Here is an 18,351-nt window from a genome sequence, read left to right on the forward strand (position 1 = left end):
GTCGGCGGCCAACCACCCCAGGTGGCGATTTCCTGGTTCCAGAAATGTTTTTAAAAATAAATATTTAATAAAATATTCGTGACTTTACGTTTCGGATTAAATGTCGTAATTAACACGTCTTACATTTTTTCACGTTATAAATTGTAAAGTAAAAAAGTATATTAAAACGTTGCCTCTGAGCGGTTGGGAGTCCCAGTCCCGGTCTTCCGGGTTGGGACACGCGTGGAAGAAGGTCCCGGCATGTCCCCCACGCGTCTCTCTGTGTCTCTCTGTCTCTTTGTCTCTCTGTCTCTCTCATCCATGCCATGCTCTCCGTGCCCAGTGTCTCCTGTGTCTATGTCTGCGTGTCACTGTGCGTGTATATGTCCCCGTGTCACTGTGTCAATGTGTTGTGTCAACATGTCACCTTTATCTGCCCCTCTGTATCTCGATGCCCCGTGTATTTGTGTTCCGTCACCTGTCCCACTCGAACTTTATATCACCTGTCCTGTGTTTCAGTGTCACTGTCATCGGTATCTCTGTGTCCCATGCCCCCTGTCCGTGTCTCTCGTGTCCCTGTATCTCCACGTCTTCAGTCTCCTCATCCCCGTGTCCCCTTGCCCATGTTTGCTGATCCCCGTAGCAGCAGATCCACCTATCCCACCTCCCAGACACTCCCCGTGTCTACATTCCCCACATGGTCCGTGATTCCGGGTGTTGATGTCTCTATTTTTAGGTCCTCGGAAAGTCGCGCGTTCCACTCCCAGAGATGCTGCCCAGATCCAGCGTGGGTCTGCGGGCATCTGTGCAGGATGGCAGGTGCCGTAGGAGATTGCTGGACATAACGCAGTGATAATGACATTCACTTGCATTTCATATTTGGGATCCGTTCATTCATTCGTTTCACAGACGTGTACACACGTCGCTGACACGGATATCCCAGATATGCCGTTTGCACCGATGGGCCCTCCTATGCAGACTGTAGTTCCAGTGCTCACCTCTACACACACACACGTGGAAGTGTTACTGGTAGGAACCTCCTGGTTACACCAGCCCACAGGGGATTATACTGGTAGGAACCTCCTGGTTACACAATGTTCCATTGATTGTCCCATTGGGGCATAAGAATGTTCACCTTAAAATCACAGAATAAAATACATGCAATTGCCTGCCAAATAGGCCCCCTGTAGAACCTGACATTCAACTTACATTTTACTCTTGTAAAGTCAACACCCGACCTGCTCTTACCATCTGGCTTCGGTCCCCAACCTAACAGGAAGACAATATTTGCTAACCCACGCTGTACAACCAGCATGGTACCTGAGAGGACTGCTCAGAGCTTGTACTGTATATCCAAGCAACATCTGAGCCAACATGTGGGGCATTTGGTGGCTGGCAGGGAAACACTGAGAACACATACCACTTACAAACAAATCTAGAACAAATCTAGAACAAATACAATAACCTGAAACTTCACCCCACTCCGTGTCGCAGTGTCACCGACGTGCGCTACCGTCGCTTCATCCTGGTGGCGCTTGTCATCCACCTGGTGTTTTTCGCCTCCATCTTCGAGATCTACTTCAGCTCCCCGCTGGTCCATGGCGCCAGCCCCCACGCCGCGCCTGGCCCCGCGCCCGCCCGGCGCCTGGTGTTGTTAGTGGCGGACGGGCTGCGGGCAGACTCCATCTACCGTCCCGCGAGCCTCGGACAAAGCCGTGCACCCTACCTGCGGTGAGGACATGGAGAGGACACGGAGGCGCAGCTCATTGTTTATTTTTGTCCTTGATGTTCCTCGCACGTTTTGTGGGAATTTGATGTGTTATTTGGTCACTGGTAAAGGATGCACTTTTGACCTGCAGTATTTGTGAATCCCTTGCTGGATGAAGGCCTCACTATGCTATGCCACTGATGGGGGTTGTTTGACCATGCTTCACCATGCTGATTAGTGCGGGTTGTTGAAGGGGGTGCCTAGGATCGATCTATATATCCCTTGTCGCTAATATTAGCCATGGCCAGTAATTGAACTCGGGTCAACAGCTTCATAGTGCAATGAATTATCCATTGCACGACCACCTCTCCATACCCTCACATAGTACAGCTAAAATGTATCACGCTGGAAATATTTTTCGTTTATTTTAGATTGCTGAATTATTAATTGCTGTCGGACATTTTTTATGTTTAATGTTGAATATTGTTCATCACTCTAAATTTGTTCTCATGTGTATGGTACTGGTTTGTGACAGATTCCCCTTGAAAATGAGACTTTTAGTCCTAGTGGGCTGTCACTTGGTTTAAATATCGACTTTGTGGTTTCATAGGAACCATTCATAAACCGATCCAGTGATCATCTCTCATTTTCATTCCCGGCTCTTGCTGCCATCCACCTCACCTCCACTATCCTGCCTTCATCACTTACATTATACGAACAAACACATTACAAGGTCGCACTCATTACACACACAGTGCTTGCTACAAATGAACCGCAATATTTTGCTGATCTCGTCAAGGAGCATAAACCATCACACAAACACCGATCATCCTCGTAGCGGCTTTTGGATAACCATCGAACAAAGACGGTCACTGCATCGCGTGCTTTCAGATACGCTTCTGTGGCCGTCTGGAATGTTCTTCCTTCCGATATTAGGAAGCCACTGGAGCGATGCACTTTTAAATTTAGATTGAAAACTGATTTCTTTAGAACTGCTTTTTGTGTTTAGTTTGTTGTCCTTCCCCTGCACTTCCAATTATCATGGTTGGCTATCGTGGGGATGATATTGTGATGTAATCCAGAGGACACTGGTTCGGTTCATTCTACTGGCAGGTCAGAAACGATGTTGTAAGCTTCTTCAATCCACATCGCCTCTGTCCACCCAGCAGTAGAAATGGGTAGACCACCATTGCTATGCAAGTCACATGTGGTGGTTGTGGTGTAAAGTGAATACTATCACCTCTTAGAAGATGGTTATTGAGGGAGACGAGACCAAGTTCCCTCTCGAGTAACTCGAGAGCCAACTTTTATTGAAGACCACCCTCCAGTAGTGGCATGAGCAAGGCATTGCAGGGCTGCACCTTTACCTTTTTTTATAGAATCGTGACTCGTAAGAATTTGCGAGAAGCGCAGGGTGCTTGTAACATGCCTAATAACTTGCTCACAGCTCGCCAGAGATTGCAAATGTGTGGAACACGCTGCTATATGAATCGCTTCTGTTGTGCAAACCGAGATGATGCAGGAGAGTGATGGAGGAATTTGGCAGCTGGGGCATCTCCCACACGCGGGTGCCTACGGAGTCACGGCCGGGACACGTGGCCCTCATTGCTGGTTTCTACGAGGATGTCAGTGCTGTGGCTAAGGGTACAAACACTGCACCTTAGTCCACATCAATTGAAGCCAATTCTTTAGCATCATTAGTTCCACGGGCTAAAACATCTAACACTAGTTATTGGCTGCATATTTACACTACCCTTTTAAAATAAAGTAAATCTTATCGCGCAGTGCTACATTTGGGGCCAGCAGAGGACGGTGCAACAAAATCTGTCGTTGTACAGTTTTTCTATGCTCCAACGTCTATGCTCCCCACCCTCACCAACCACCACTGATCAGAGTGGTGCAGTTTAGTAAAATAACCCCCAGGACCCGTACAGTGTGGGGAAGCCCTCAGTAGTGGATTAACAATCCGACTGTCCATGTGCAAGTGGATGAGCTCATAGTAGCTTCGCTCACAACTATTTACAAAATCTGATTAATATTGATGTAAAAAATTTTCACGCAGGTTGGCAAGAAAACCCAGTGGAGTTTGATTCCGTCTTTAACGAGAGCAGATTCACTTGGTCATGGGGAAGCCCTGACATCCTGCCCATGTTTGCCAAAGGTAAACAAGGCTTGCAGCACACAATCTTTAAAAAAAAACACGGCTATTTGACAAAACTGTACAATCCTGTGCTGGGAAGTCTTTCAAGTTGTTTATGATTAATTACAGGAGCAAGTGGGGATCACGTTCACACATTTTCCTACGATGCAAAGAAGGAAGATTTCGCTTCGAAAGACGCCTCTAAATTGGACACTTGGGTTTTCGATCATGTCAAGGTAATCTCTCCCCCCCCCATTCAGAAGAGGCCATATTTAGTTTTATGGTAACCCTACGGTGCATTCGCGGTTAAATTTACCGTGTGTGAATGTGTTAACCATTACAGAGCTTTTTAAAAGATGCATCCTCAAACGAAAAGCTGGCCACCCAGCTGTCCCAGGATAAAATCGTTTTTTTTCTACATCTTCTGGGACTGGACACAAATGGTCACGCCCATCGTCCTGCATCGAGGTACATCAAACACTCGCTCTCAGCGTGACATCTCAGTGGATGAAATGTCGACGACACACTTCCGTTTTGTTTCATCGTCGCGTAAATCCTGCATCGATGGCGAGTGCACACGTTGTGTCGTTTTTATTCACATATTTCTTTTGTATTTATTTGCAGGGAGTACTTGGATAATATCGCAAGTGTGGATCACGGGATTGAAGAGATTGTGTCTGTAATCGAAGATTATTTTGGCAATGACAAAAAGACCGCTTACGTATTTACTTCTGATCACGGCATGACTGACTGGGGTGAGCTGTGCAAAATAATAAAGACATGTACTGGATTTTTGCACAAACAGAAGGCAACTTGTAATATACACCATAAATATAGCGTGCTCTTAACCAATTTGCCAAGTACACGATAATAGACCTGGAATTCAATAAGCAACGGAGTAGCCAAACTGCCTTCGTCATGCATTACTGTTTAACGGCCTTAGTCAGAGAATATAACCGCATACGACCCGCAGTGGATCTCACACCACGTTCAGTAATTTTGAACCACTGCTGACATGAGTTTGTGAAATGACGTATGTTCATAATGAACATCACTGGATAGTAGGTTTCTCAAACATTTAGTCATGGCAGAGATCAGTCTGTGAGCAGCCCGTGCCTTCCAATTTGAGCCTTCTGGACCAATGTAATCACATGCTTCTGTTCAATTCAAACATTTATATTCTATTGAGAAGCCCATTGCGATTCAATGGAAGTAAAATACTTTTGAGGGGAGGGACACACGCTGATGGGTAACTCATCACTGGCACCCACTCCTCCCTAATGGCACAGAGCCACCCGTCGTATTATTTTGTAATGTGGTTTGTGTCACATTTCAAACCATTGTAAATGGTGGAGCCGATAAGCAGCATTGGGGCCAATGAGCCAAACTACCTGTATTTTCAGGTCAATGGTAAACAAAAACATCTTGCTCCTTTTCTATGTAACTACAAATAATACACTTTCAAATGATTACCCGTTCATTGGAATTGGTGGAACGGAGTAGTAGAGTTACTCTGGATAAACAAACACACATACGTACCTACACATTATTTAGTGATGCTGCGTTGGCAGTTGTGCACAAATAAAACAAAAATCGACACATTCGTAAATAATTCTGCCTTAGAAAGTAAAACATATCTAAGAGGTAACGTTTTTGGCATTGGCCCTTCTTCACAGAACATAGGCCAAAGAGGTAGAGTGGATAAGAGTTTCTATACCTTAGGACCTGATAAGAATTGAAAGAATGTGTTCAGTTTTTTCTGTGATTCATACGTACATGCATACAGGTTAGCTGTGTATTATGTAGATGCTCAGCCCTTCAACGCGTGACACCGTCGTTACCACCGCAGGGTCCCATGGCGCCGGGCACCCGTCTGAGACTCTCACTCCGCTGATAGCCTGGGGTGCCGGGGTGAATAGACCACATCCCCCGGGTGGACAGATACACACAGACACTCACTCACAAGGTAAGCGTGATGTGTTTGGCTCTCACTATTATGCAGGGCACTCCGTGCTAGCAAGAATTGCTTGTGCACGCCTGTCAGAGCAAAAGGAATCATTGACTCATCGGACACGAGTTGTGAAGTTTGTACCAAACTTTTTTTCAATTTTATTTCAGATTGGGGTCTTGGCCACCTTAACAGAATGGATGTGAACCAGGTGACTACATTTTCATTGAGAGCACCATTTGTTTTAATGTACTGGTTTATGAGTGTTTGTGAAACGTAAAATATCATTTCATTTGTGTTATGCAGTTGAAGATTTTTGTTTATGTCTCCAAAAGGCTGATGTGGCGCCTCTTATGACTTCTCTCCTTGGGATTCCCTTTCCTCTCAATTCAGTGGTGAGTCCAGCACAGACAAATTAAGGCGTAGTAGGATTACCACTTTTTTTTTCCTTATGCTATAAGCAAGCATGTAATGAGTGATGTCGCAAGTGGTACAGCTCTGTAATTGTAAAACGTGACCAGTTGTGAATGTCTCACATTTATAATTGATTAAATGATTATATATATATATATTCTTGGTTCTTTTGGTAAAGTCACGTAGAAGGGAAACAATAAAATAATTTTAAAAATATTGCTTTTATATTTGTATTTAATTTTTTATTGTATTGTTTCCCTTCTACGTGACTTTACCGAAAGAACCAAGAATATGAATCCCTGCAGTCACGAAAGCTTTAAATCTGAATAAATGGTTGTTTTACAGTTTTATCCCTTGTTGTTTTGAGGAGATTAGGTTCGTTAGTAGAAGATAAAAAGGAATGGTATTTTTCAGAGGTTGTGAGTTGGAAAGTTTTTAAGTGTGTGGCTTGTGTGAAAATGTGAGTGTTTATTAAAGCACTAAAACACACCAGTAGTGCAACTGTCATTTTTTACAGACACATTTAAAGGAAAATAATACCAATTTAAGCCACGTTTGAGCAGTTTTTTTACGAATTTTCTTCCAATTGTATCTATTTGAATTCGTGCTGGAGAAGAGCCAGCAGGAGTTTACTTTTCTTAACCAAACGTCAGAGAGCACTGCACTTTCCCACACTGCTACAGAGAAATGTTTGTCACACAGCAATTAAACCGATATATTTTAATTGTCAGGGCTGGAGAATTTATCCAAATTCAGTTAAGTCACATTTAATTTGATGTACTTTTTGTGCAGTCATTGGTGGCCAGGCTAAGATCATTGACTTTTTACACTTCACAAAGCACATTCAGATGGCCTACCCAGATTCTAACGCAGAATCTCAGAGGTACCGGCTCAGTGCTCTGACCCCTGAGCCCCCCGACCACCTGTGTGTGTGTGCTTGTGCGCGCGACCGTGCGAGCGTGTTTTAATGCATGGGATGTGTTTGGCAGGGCGTTCTGCCTCTGGGCTACCTCAACAACTCGGAGCTCTTTAAGGCAGAGAACATATTTGCAAATGCTCAGGCAATATTGGAGCAGTTCCAGGTCAGTGGAAAGTTACACGGGGTTTTTGGTGTATTTTGGGTGGGATAGTGCATTTTCGTAAACTAGTCCATGTAATTTGGGAAAGCTGCACAAACTTGTCCTGTTCTTGGTTCTTTCGGTAAAGTCACGTAGAATGGAAATAATAAAAATAAAACATAATAAAATAATTCTCACGACGTTTCGGCCACAACGCAAGCAGCCGTCCTCAGAGCTGCTTGCGTTGTGGCCGAAACGTGAGAATTATTTTATTATGTTTTATTTTTATTATTTTATTATTTCCCTTCTACGTGACTTTACCGAAAGTACCAAGAAGATGAATCCCTGCAGTCACGAAAGCTTTAAATCGAAATTTAAACTTGTCCTGCTTTAAGTAATGTGTGTCTATTTAATGATTGTATGCATATATGTTGAAATTCTTTGGTATCGTACATGGCCAATCGTGCTAACGAAGTAATGACTACTCGTTTCCTTGTTTTCACTTTTGCAGCTGAAAATGAATCAGAAGAAGGAAACTCTGTCCCCTTTCTTCACACCTTACAAGTAATGTTCTCCTCAAGTGTTACATTATTAAAAGGCTTTCTCACACTAATTCTTCACTGTTGAAGGAAAATGGAGCATGATGCGAGGTATTTTACTGTCCATGTGTGCTATTGAGACACTGCTGTTTTGGTTTACCCCCTTCCTTCCACCCCCTGGCTCTTGAACCCTCAGGCCTCTGTCCGACAGCAGGTGGCAGGATTTGTTGGCAGTGACCAGGACCCACATTGAGCAGCGCAGGTTTCAAGAAACCGTACGTCCTTGCTTGACAATATGTTCATGTTGCAGCAGTCTGTATTTGCTTTATTTGCAAAGTCATGTTTTGGATCGCTCTTTTCCTCTTCAGCCAGGTCTCCTAAGAAAAGTTTTAACTAAAGGTATGGCAAAGGGCCCCTCTCTTGGTCTATTTGAAATGAATAACAACAATGCCATCTACTTAACCAAGCCTTATTGAGTCTCAGGACCCTTTCAGGAGTTGCTTGGCCAATTTCACGAATGAGTATGACACGAGTTGTATAAGGTCCAATCTAAATATAACAATGACAGCAGTGTCCTTTGTTTAACACGTAGGAGGCTTTCGCAACCAAAATATCATCCATAATAGAGTTTTTTTGGGTTAGATCGCGTATATATACAAACAGTGTCCTCTGTTTATCCCGTAAAACCTTCAGGGGGGTTTCTCGTATTGTAATGTCTGACTGAATTAATTCAGGAGTGTTTGGTAAGATTGCGAGGCCCACGACGGCCAGGATTCGTGCCAGACTCCTCCCTCCTACTGCGGTGTGCAGGTCAGTGCCTGCCGAGGGCTGATTGACGTGGCGCTGGACGGGCTGCGGTATTACCACACCTATGACCGGGCCTTCCTGGGCACCAGCGTGGCATTTGGTTTCCTGGGCTGGATCAGCTACGTGGTTCTGCTCGTGCTGCGCAAGCACACGGGCGTGCTCACGCCCTCCAGTGCAGGCACAGCGGTGCGTACCTCTCGCACGCATAGCGTGTGCACCTCCGATTAGCACGGTTGGCTACGTACGGTGCGAAAGAAGTTCAACATACATCCATAGACTACCTGTGCCAGATCCAGTTACCACCTTAATAAGTGGAAATCAAGTAAAGCCCGGAATGTGACTGCGGAGACCCTGACCAAACCTTAGAGCGCGCTGTGGGAACTTCACAAATTCATCGGAGGTGCAGCAGCAGGAGCAGCAATTCATTCAGCCTCACTTGAAGCCATCGTGTGGCTTTCAAGCTTGAGCATAGATTCTCATGTGCTGTGCACTAAAGCCATGCACAATAATAAGAAGAAGCAGGTCCTCAACATCAGGGGTGGGGTTCTCTGGTGTCTGCATTTAAATAACAAATACCAAACGTTTTTTTAATGTAAAACAAATTTAGCCAATTGTTCTAAGTGCTCAACAATTCATACTGTATTTAAATAGTGTATAATATTTAGATCTACATTAACTTAACATTATTAAGAAACTTGCCATGGTTTGGAGGTGTCCTGGAGCGGTACTCTGCTGTAGTTACTCTGTAGTGCCTTGCTGAAATGGGACGGGCTGCTTTGTGATATTTCCGTGTAGCATAGAGACATACACGCGGCGTCTGCTCTCGCCGTTGGGGCGGCGGTCGTCGTGCTCCTGCTGCTGAAGTTCTCTCCGTGGACGCACTACGTCTACTGCCTGCTGCCCGTCGCCACCTGGGGCGCTGCTACCCAAAGGTAGGCAGGCGCAACCCGCCGGTCTCACCGTGTCACCAAACGCCCGCGCTCAATGCATGCGTGCAGCCCACACATTAACGAGATCTGTAAACGATGAGGAACAGAATAAATAGTGCAGGCCGGAAAACCATGTGTTTCAGACATCACACAAAAATGTGTATAAAGCACACGGCCTTTTTTGCATATGTATGTATGTTGAACTTCTTTCTAACCATACGTAGCCAACCACAAATAGGAGGTGCCCTCGAGTTAACGTTTAAGCAACGTGACCATCCAACACTGCTGTGTGCATTGCCCCATCGTAAACAATACAGGACAATCTCATTTGTTATTATCAATTTTGCAATGTCCTTAAAAAAATATATATTGTATTTCTCTAGGTCAGCGGTAGGTCAAAAGTTTTAGAACCCATAAGAGTAACGTGAAAAATATCACGTAGCATTCTGTGGTTTAGGAGGAACAGGTTTCAGATTGAATACACAGCAGCATGAGACTTTCATAAGGACATAATGGTTAATGCATTCTCCCCAGAACAGTTCAAAAGGGTGCCCACCCAGCTGGATCAGAAGCCTCATTTGGCTCAAATGATCCAAGGAAAGATCCACAGTTAACAAATGTAATATTTCTCTCTTTAAATCCGGCCGCAGCACGGAAGATTGGCGCAAGGTTATGACGACATTGCGGCTTTGTGGCCTCAAATCTTTGCTCGGAGGTTTGCTCTTGTCAGTGAGTGGAATTGAAATAATGGTGAGTGATGATTAAATTACTCCCCTCGGTTTTGTAAGGCTTTTATATCACACAGCAGCAGCAGGTTTCTTCAGGAATTAATTTTAAATGTATACCTGTGCCTTGAATCCTTGCAGGTTTTGAGTTTCTTTTACCGCGAGATGCTGAGTGTGGGGCTCGTAGCGTTGGCTGTGTGGCCTTTTACGACTGTCCTCTGGACTAAAGACAAGGTGAACAAAACCTAGCCCATCCAACATTTCAATACTGTATTCAAACCCAAAGGCTATGAGCAGAACAATCTATAGTAGATGTTCAATCTCCGAGACAGTGGCGGTGCTTGCTGTGATTCGCTGGCGTCTCTATCATCCTGTCTGCAGCTCGTGTCTGGGAGCTGGTCACTCGCCTGCCTGTTGCTGGCCATCCACCCCCTGCTGCCGGTGGTGGGGAGGGATGCCAACATCTCCCTCGTGTGGGTTTGCTCGCGTCAGCAGAACTCCGTGTGCAGACGGGCCGCTGCAGCGACTTTTGACATCGACGTGTTCACAATGATCATCTTTTGAAAATGTTGTTTGTTCACCTTTCAGAGTGCTGGCCGGTGCTCTCACCGTCCTGCTGTCAGCACTGTTGATGCTCGCGCTCCATCGGGTGTTGAAAACGTCTGACTTCTCATGGTGGCAGACCGCCACATGTCTGACACAAGTAGGCTTTGATGTTCAACAAACTCTGACTAAGCTGTACGTTGTACACAGTGCCCACAGGGCTAATGATACTGGAGAGTAATATCTGAACCAGTCCTGGGCCTCATCCATCCAGCACTGACCAGCGTGGTGAAGTATGGTCAAACAATCCTCACGCACGGCAGCGTTGGGAGGTCTTCATTCAGCAGTAGACTGGCAAAGAGATTCAAATTACGATTATTAATATTCTCCTACATGCGCAAGTCTACATTTACCACATGGGCTGAATGTAGAGGGTACCCAAAATGTACCTGGAGCAGCTCCTTCACCAGTTTGCAGCACTGTAAACTACCCACTACACGAGTTTACCATCCCCACGATTTGATGACGTCACAAAATCAGGGCCACGATTTCAATCAAGAATCTATTTTACATCTCGATTTGTATTAAATGTCTCGATTGTTTTACCTTGTTCTGTCTTATTCGATCCATTTACATGGAAGAAACATTTGTATAGAATGGTCACATATAAATAAAGCGTTTTTGCAAAAAATATTTTATGAATGCATTATGAGCATAAGATTTGATTCTACTCAATGAACCGATTAAATGTCACACTTCGAGTGTGGAACTGCTCAGTGAACAGAGGTAATGACATAAAAATAATACGTGATTTTAAACACCGCTCACTGGCACTGAAATAATGTTGATGTACGTCTTTGGATGACATGCTTCTCTCGTCTCTGGACAGATGTGCAGCGTGGCGATGTCGGTCTACATTGTGAGCAGCACACATGGCAGTCTTGCCGCAAAAGAGGGCCTGCCCCTCTTCAACCAAATCACCAGCTGGGCCACGCTGGGTCAGTGTTTTCACGCACAATGAAGACAAAGATCCCCAGTATAGCCTTAACTGACTTGGCGCAGGTATTGTTAGCGAGCACCTGTGAAGGTCGGCGCAGCACACGAGAGGGTTTGTGGCCAGCACCACGCCCCGCTGCCCTTTGACAATAACGTGAGAGTGTATAGTTTTTAATTATGAACAATGCATTGCTAAGACCAATTTACTAATCATTCGAAGGTGCGATGACGCACTGGTTAGCCTATTGCTCTGTAAACTCAGAGACCCGAGTTCAATTCCTGGCCACAGCTCATATCAGTGGCAAGTGATAACGGGAACCAGTCCTCAACACTCCCTTCACAAACCCACGCTCGCCAACGTGGTGAACTGTGTTTACACAACTTCCATGGCTGACATGTGGAGAGTCGTTCATCCTGCATGGATTGATAAAAAGCTGCGAATTTTTGTTATGAAACCATGCATTTCTACTTGAACGTAAATGCGTTATTTTTGCCATGCCATCAGGGTCGTCTCTTCTGGTGCCAATGCTGAGTCCCACCCTGGTGATTCACCGCCTGCTCAGCGTGTACCTGGCTTTCATGTCCCCCTACCTCCTCATGAGCACATCGTATCCTTCGAAAGGCGCATTATTGCGCAGCACATTCAGTGGGAATTCTCTTGTAATTTTCAACACCAATTTATGTTTTCAATTACATCTTTGGGCATATATATGACACATACATACATAAATAAGCAGAGAAACGTCCGTCTCCATGTAAAACATAAATATTGTACTAATTCATCAACATGATCCTTCCAGACTTCCTTTCCAGCAGTAATTGTTTAAGGGAGCAAACTCATTTTCAGTCTCCTGGGCCTCATCAGCAGAGTTAGCTCCTTAAATTAATGATACTGGGTTGGCAGATTTTGTAGGTAACAGCCGTCTAGCAAGATCGCGTAGCCTGTTCAGAAGACCCCCATGTTTATGAACTCAAACGCATTGCATATCTACGTGTATAATATGCCAATTGTCTAATTGTTTTATTCACCATAGTCCCGCATGGCAGTACTTATTACACTTCTATAACAGCTACATTTGTAGGCAGACCACTGTGAAGTCCTTTGATGGCGGTTAATTTTGAGGCATCACACGAACCCCCGCCACCACCCCCCTTCCGATGCGACGGCCCTTGAGCCTCCTTGACGGAGCCTGCAGACACGAGGCCCTGTTCACGCTCTCGCTCGAGGGCCTCATGCTGGCCTGGGTGTGCGTGGAGGCCAGGACGGCTCGGCTCCAGGGCCTGGCACCTCGTGGCGAGGTGACGCGACGACTCCTCCACCACCACCACACGGCACATGTTTCTACGCTGTGCGTTAAGCCGTAACGTGGGGCGCCACAGTGGCGAGGTGTTAACTGCCTTGCCTGGTATGCAGGAGGTCGTGGGTTCGATCCCGATCCTGACGCCTGTACACTTGGAGTTTGCGTGTTCTCCCCGTGGTCGCGTAGATTTTTCTCCGGATTCTCCGGGTTTTCCCTCCACATTTAGAAACGTGCATGGAATCGTGTGTGTGAGAATTTTTTTTTAACAATACGTGTAAATTATAAGCAAATTACATGCTAATGTCATATTGCAGTGACGAATTCAGTAAACAAAACTGTTGAAATCAGATAGAAAAACAATAAACAGAGACTTAAATAACGATACAATATAATTGATTATTGAATTGAATTGCGACCCTTAGTCATCGTTGAGAGTGGTAAACTGTTCAACAACATTTCTTAAACTATATTTGCTCACACTGGTAAAATTGGTGAACAAAGGTATGCCAAACGATTGTTTTTTTTATGTTGCAGAAAACTATGCAGGTTTCCTCAGGTACAATACAGGCAAGATGGCTAAACCCCCATAAGGTGACGACAATAATTCTTGCTATGTTGCTTTTCATCAGTTATCAAAAATGGATTTCACCTCGTCTGCCTTTGACACGTGGAGACATCTCAAACTGGATGACATCCGAAGGGGTTACTTTTTTGTATCCTTTGAGCAAGCTTGCACACGCGTCTTATTTGATTCGTGAACACAAGAGCACTTCATAATATTCACGTCCTTTTCGATATACCATTGTTTTTCTTGACTCTCATCACCAGGTGTTTTTTATTATATCGGCTTTTTTTGGAACCGGAAACATCGCCTCCATTAACAGGTAATTACTGTGCCTGGCAACTACAGTCATACACCGGTTTGCGTTGGGGATGCGTTTCCTAAAAGGTGAACTACGAATATCGCAAACGATGTCAATCAAAGTGAAGACATATTTTGTTCTTTGCTCTCTCCTAGCTTTGACCCTGCATCAGTTTACTGTTTCACAACAGTGTTCAGCCCCTTCTTGATGGGGGCACTCATGATGTGGAAGGTAAGTCCCTTTCACGACAAACCTCTGCACACCAACCATGGGCTGATTTTTCTCCTCTTATCGACTAAAGGTCATTGTACAAAGACAGTGAATAGGCCGGTGGGGGGGTGCAGGAAATTACCTTTTTATTTACATAACACAAACTGTAGTGGGAATAATATAATGACGCAGCATTCCCTCGGCAACCATTTGTGGTCAAAACATGATTTAGCACAGCAACTACACATTCCCAGACTTCAGGAGTAAGATTTCATTTCGACAGTTCGCTAGTAGAGGGTGTAACAAACAACTCTATCAATTCATGTTAATGCTTAAGCTCACGATAGATGCATCTATTCGTGTTTGTAAGAAGCAATGTCTTTCGATTTGTATCTTGTGATGGGTTCACGTCACCGTTATAGCCACTAGAGGTCGCTACATTCACCATAATGTTGACAGACGAGATTGAATCACAATGTGACCGAATAATGACAATTGATTTTCCATCGGGGTGATTTGCTACAGCCCAACTTTCTAGACAAATTAGCTACCTACTTTGCATTTAAGTGATTAGACAATATCAAAATCCTTGCAAAATTGTTACTGGTGATACCATCTTACCGTATTTATTGTCTTATTTCCCCCCCAGATCCTTATTCCTTTCATCATAGTTATGTGTGCTTTTGAAGCTGTTCAAGATTGCACGCGACTTTCCTCTAAGAGGTAATGTAACGAACACCACTACATCTACACGAGTACACTTTTACATATTTGCAATTGTAGTGTATACCTGAGAGCCGCCACTATTAATAAACATAGCCACAGGGAAGACACTGAAACTAAACTTTTTTTACTTTACCCGGCAAGGCCCACTGAGTTATGTAGCTATTTTTCAGACGCGAAGTTGCTTATTATGTGGAAATTGATAGCAGCCAAACACTCTAAACGCATGTTTCTAAATGTGCAGAGGAAAACGGAGGATCCGGATAAAAATCCACGTGACCACCGGCAAAACATGTAAACAGCAATGAGATGGCCCTTCAATGACCCCAAGGTCATGTTTATTGTTATTTTAACTACAATAGTTACATACAATGATCGGGGTGATGTAATTAGGTGGGAGTTGAATTGTTTTGTGAGCACATTTTTATTCTGCCCAATTCCAGCCTTTTCCTGATTGTGCTCATCTTGTCTGATGTTATGGCGGTGGTGAGTACCAACGCAAGAACACGTCACCATCAGACTGTTATAATCATTCGTCACAACTTAAAACACCTATTAAAACTCGCGGCATATATTTAATATAAACTGTGTGCATGTATAAATACTAGCCAGAGTGTATTCTGTTGTCAAGCCATGAAGCATTAACATTCACTAGAAAGGCACAATATATCACATTCGGTGTCTCGAGGTACAAATGCATTGAAATATTTATTACATCCATCATTGTATTGTCTTAACCAAATCTTGATAATTTTTCCAGCATTTTTTCTTTTTGGTACAAGACTATGGAAGCTGGCTCGACATTGGAACAAGGTTTTTATTTCATTTTTTTTTTATCTCAGCAGCCTCTTGCCATCACATTACTTTTCTACACCCACCACTGTTCAATATAACATTGAGCATTGTGACTCACTCTCAGCAACAATTTCGTTTGTAAATGGCAATGTGCACCTTTTGTGTGTCATTTTCTTACCCCTTGGAATGTATTTTATTTCTCTGCAGCATCAGCCACTTTGTGATTGTGATGTTAACAACAATCTTCCTCATGCTGCTGAATGGCCTTGCTCACATCCTGACGAGAAAATGCATTGCATTTCACAACCACCACGTCAAGATTCTCTAGCCATGAGTGAGCTCCAGGTTTTAAGGGTTCATTTCGTGATGGGTTTAACTGCAAATGTTTTAGTCAGTAATGTGCACGACTTGGAAGGCGAACATTGTCATAACGTCCTCATATATAAACTAAGCACGTGACGCTATTTCACTTTTACAGAACTCTGCTCACTTGAAGCAGTTGTAAAAGCCTGTTGGAATAATGTATCGCCCCAATAATTGACTATTAAGATTGCACATTTCGCCGTGTAAATATTTTTGGTTACCGACCGATGTTCACTATTATCATGGTGCAATGATTTTGGTAATTGCATCGCCAATGTTGTGCTGTAAACATTTTGTATTTATACCATTCTAAATGGGGACCTACTTATTTAAATAAGCTGACATACAATGAAGCATTTTGTACTCTGGCCTAAAAGAAATGAATAAAATTGGTACAAATCATCTTTGATACACATTAGTAGTCAGTATCTGCACCTTTATTGAGTTCGACGTTGGATGCACTGGGCAGTTTCTTTATGATTTAGAGTATCATGTCACATCGCCAACGAGTTGGATATGGAAACGTATATATGCACGGCCACTTAAAAGCCTTCAATAACTGTCATGGGAAAAAAAACTGGACCTAAAAAAGGAGGAACGTTTGTGGACACAAGCTTTTGCGATTACTTGGTTCTGATACTGGCACCCGATGCGACAAGGTGGTGCTGCCGCACGAGCGCTTTACATCACGCAGCCAGCGCCTTTAAAGATGCACCTCCAGTGGATGCGGTCCCCCCTTTGAGCACACACGTTGACCCAAAACCTGGCCTGCAAACGGGCATTAACCTACCAGTAGGGGGCCAAGATTGCGATGTGTCATCACAATTGAGTTTGCAGGCAATTTCCAATTTGCACCTCTGACACTGGCACACAATAGCCTCCTCTTGCAAATTATGTCAGGGGATCTTTAGCGTCCACTGGGAAGCACTGTTGCTGTATTGTGGTTATTACTCAGTGCAAACCTTGAACCCGAACACGTGGTGAACGCGCTCCTGCCAAGACATGTCACCCTGTTGTATATATAGTCTTGAAAAAAAGTCATTTTAAAATGTAATTATGCAAATGCATGCAATTGTGATATTTGGGCTCGGCTTCGTTGTCTCCGGGTGTATTACCAATTGTGATAATACAATGATTCTCGCTTTAACTTTTACTGATTGTTTCAGTGTATTTATGTCAGGTCTCAAAATTCAGATTTCACCACAGGATACAGTTCTTATAATTCAGATTATTATGCATGATCTTAGGAAGGAACCACTCAGACTTGTGTTAAGCAACTTTAATATCTAAAAACACTCTAATATGCGAACGCTTATTGCTCGGAATTGTCAACACAGTACTCCGGGAGATGCCCTAATCATTGATCCGCACAATTAACCCTCAATAGTTAGGTTTGTTCAAACTCAGCAACAGAACAATCGGCTAATTTCTCGGAGTAGCGCGACCATGCACGGCGATAGGAAGTCCTTAAAAAATAATGACAATATTCATACGAACAGTGATAAAGAAACAAGTGCCCAAGACAAAAGTAGACACCAATGAATTAATTGGTAAGATTATGTAGTTAAGAAATGTCCCGTAACAATATGTGCGAGTGTATGTTTAGCTAACAGACGCTTATCAATTGGCTAATGGGTTTAATGAGAATAGGCTACCCCTCAAGAGTAGCGCGACCCCACACGACGATGGGATACTTATGTCTAGTGTGTCATAAATGAGTTAATTGGTAAGATTATGCAGTTAACGAAATGTCCTGGAACAATAGTGTGCGGCAGTGTGCCTGTTTGCCTAGCAGATGCTTATCAATTGGCTAATGGGACATCAATGAATTCGCGGTCAAGTTTACGTGATCAAAAGAAAAATCTCAACACTAGTATTCCTGTGAGTGTGGATTCGTAACATAGATGCTTATAAATGTTTAGTGTATCATCAATGTATTCATTGGTAAGGTTATGCAATTAGCGAAAACGAATGACTAAAATATGCTTAACTAAGATTTATTGTATACAATAGTTGTTACCAAGGGTATTCCAAGAGTTTATTAACCTTTGTTCCCCGTCTGTATCGCCAGGGATCCGTGCTTCTTATTCTCAAGTTATATTTTGATATCCTGAGGTTGAAGATATAGCTACTTCGAATTTCACTGTTGTATTTTAAAACCCCAGCCCGCCCGCAATGCCCAACCCCGTCCCTGGCTGGCTCTCACTGTCCGGGGAGCTGCGTGACCCCTGCTGTTTGTCCGGTGTACGTGTTGTTCTTTTATGGCATTTTCCTCTTGATGTCAGTTTTGGAATTTACCACAGAATCTCC

General features: G+C 43.8%; 1 protein-coding gene across 1 annotated transcript; it reads left to right on the forward strand.

The window, feature by feature from the left end:
* Positions 1–8: 8 nt before the first annotated feature.
* On the forward strand, positions 9–17,194 carry PIGN (phosphatidylinositol glycan anchor biosynthesis class N). Its single transcript, XM_078868489.1, has 30 exons — positions 9–21; positions 716–798; positions 1,474–1,710; positions 3,210–3,331; positions 3,750–3,848; positions 3,957–4,063; positions 4,171–4,295; positions 4,452–4,582; positions 5,677–5,793; positions 5,946–5,986; positions 6,111–6,170; positions 7,179–7,271; positions 7,759–7,811; positions 7,983–8,061; positions 8,597–8,779; positions 9,389–9,525; positions 10,173–10,272; positions 10,389–10,481; positions 10,629–10,720; positions 10,836–10,950; positions 11,680–11,788; positions 12,292–12,394; positions 12,983–13,085; positions 13,717–13,800; positions 13,916–13,971; positions 14,106–14,181; positions 14,810–14,883; positions 15,327–15,369; positions 15,644–15,696; positions 15,886–17,194. Exons 2-30 carry the CDS (start codon positions 749–751, stop codon positions 16,004–16,006), a joined length of 2,856 nt encoding a protein of 951 aa, XP_078724615.1. The 5' UTR covers positions 9–21; positions 716–748; the 3' UTR covers positions 16,007–17,194.
* Positions 17,195–18,351: the final 1,157 nt, after the last annotated feature.

This window comes from Lampetra fluviatilis, chromosome 26 (assembly GCF_964198595.1).
Source record: "Lampetra fluviatilis chromosome 26, kcLamFluv1.1, whole genome shotgun sequence".
Taxonomy (NCBI): Eukaryota; Metazoa; Chordata; class Hyperoartia; order Petromyzontiformes; family Petromyzontidae; genus Lampetra; species Lampetra fluviatilis.

What these genes read in the sequence shown, in the direction of transcription:
- PIGN (XM_078868489.1), top strand. Translation starts at nt 749, where the DNA reads ATGCTGCCCAGATCCAGCGTGGGTCTGCGGGCATCTGTGCAGGATGGC. An exon ending in CACAGACACTCACTCACAAG is followed by an intron (nt 5,794 to 5,945) that starts GTAAGCGTGATG and finishes ATTTTATTTCAG; the next exon opens with ATTGGGGTCTTGGCCACCTT. An exon ending in AGCGCAGGTTTCAAGAAACC is followed by an intron (nt 8,062 to 8,596) that starts GTACGTCCTTGC and finishes TGCGGTGTGCAG; the next exon opens with GTCAGTGCCTGCCGAGGGCT.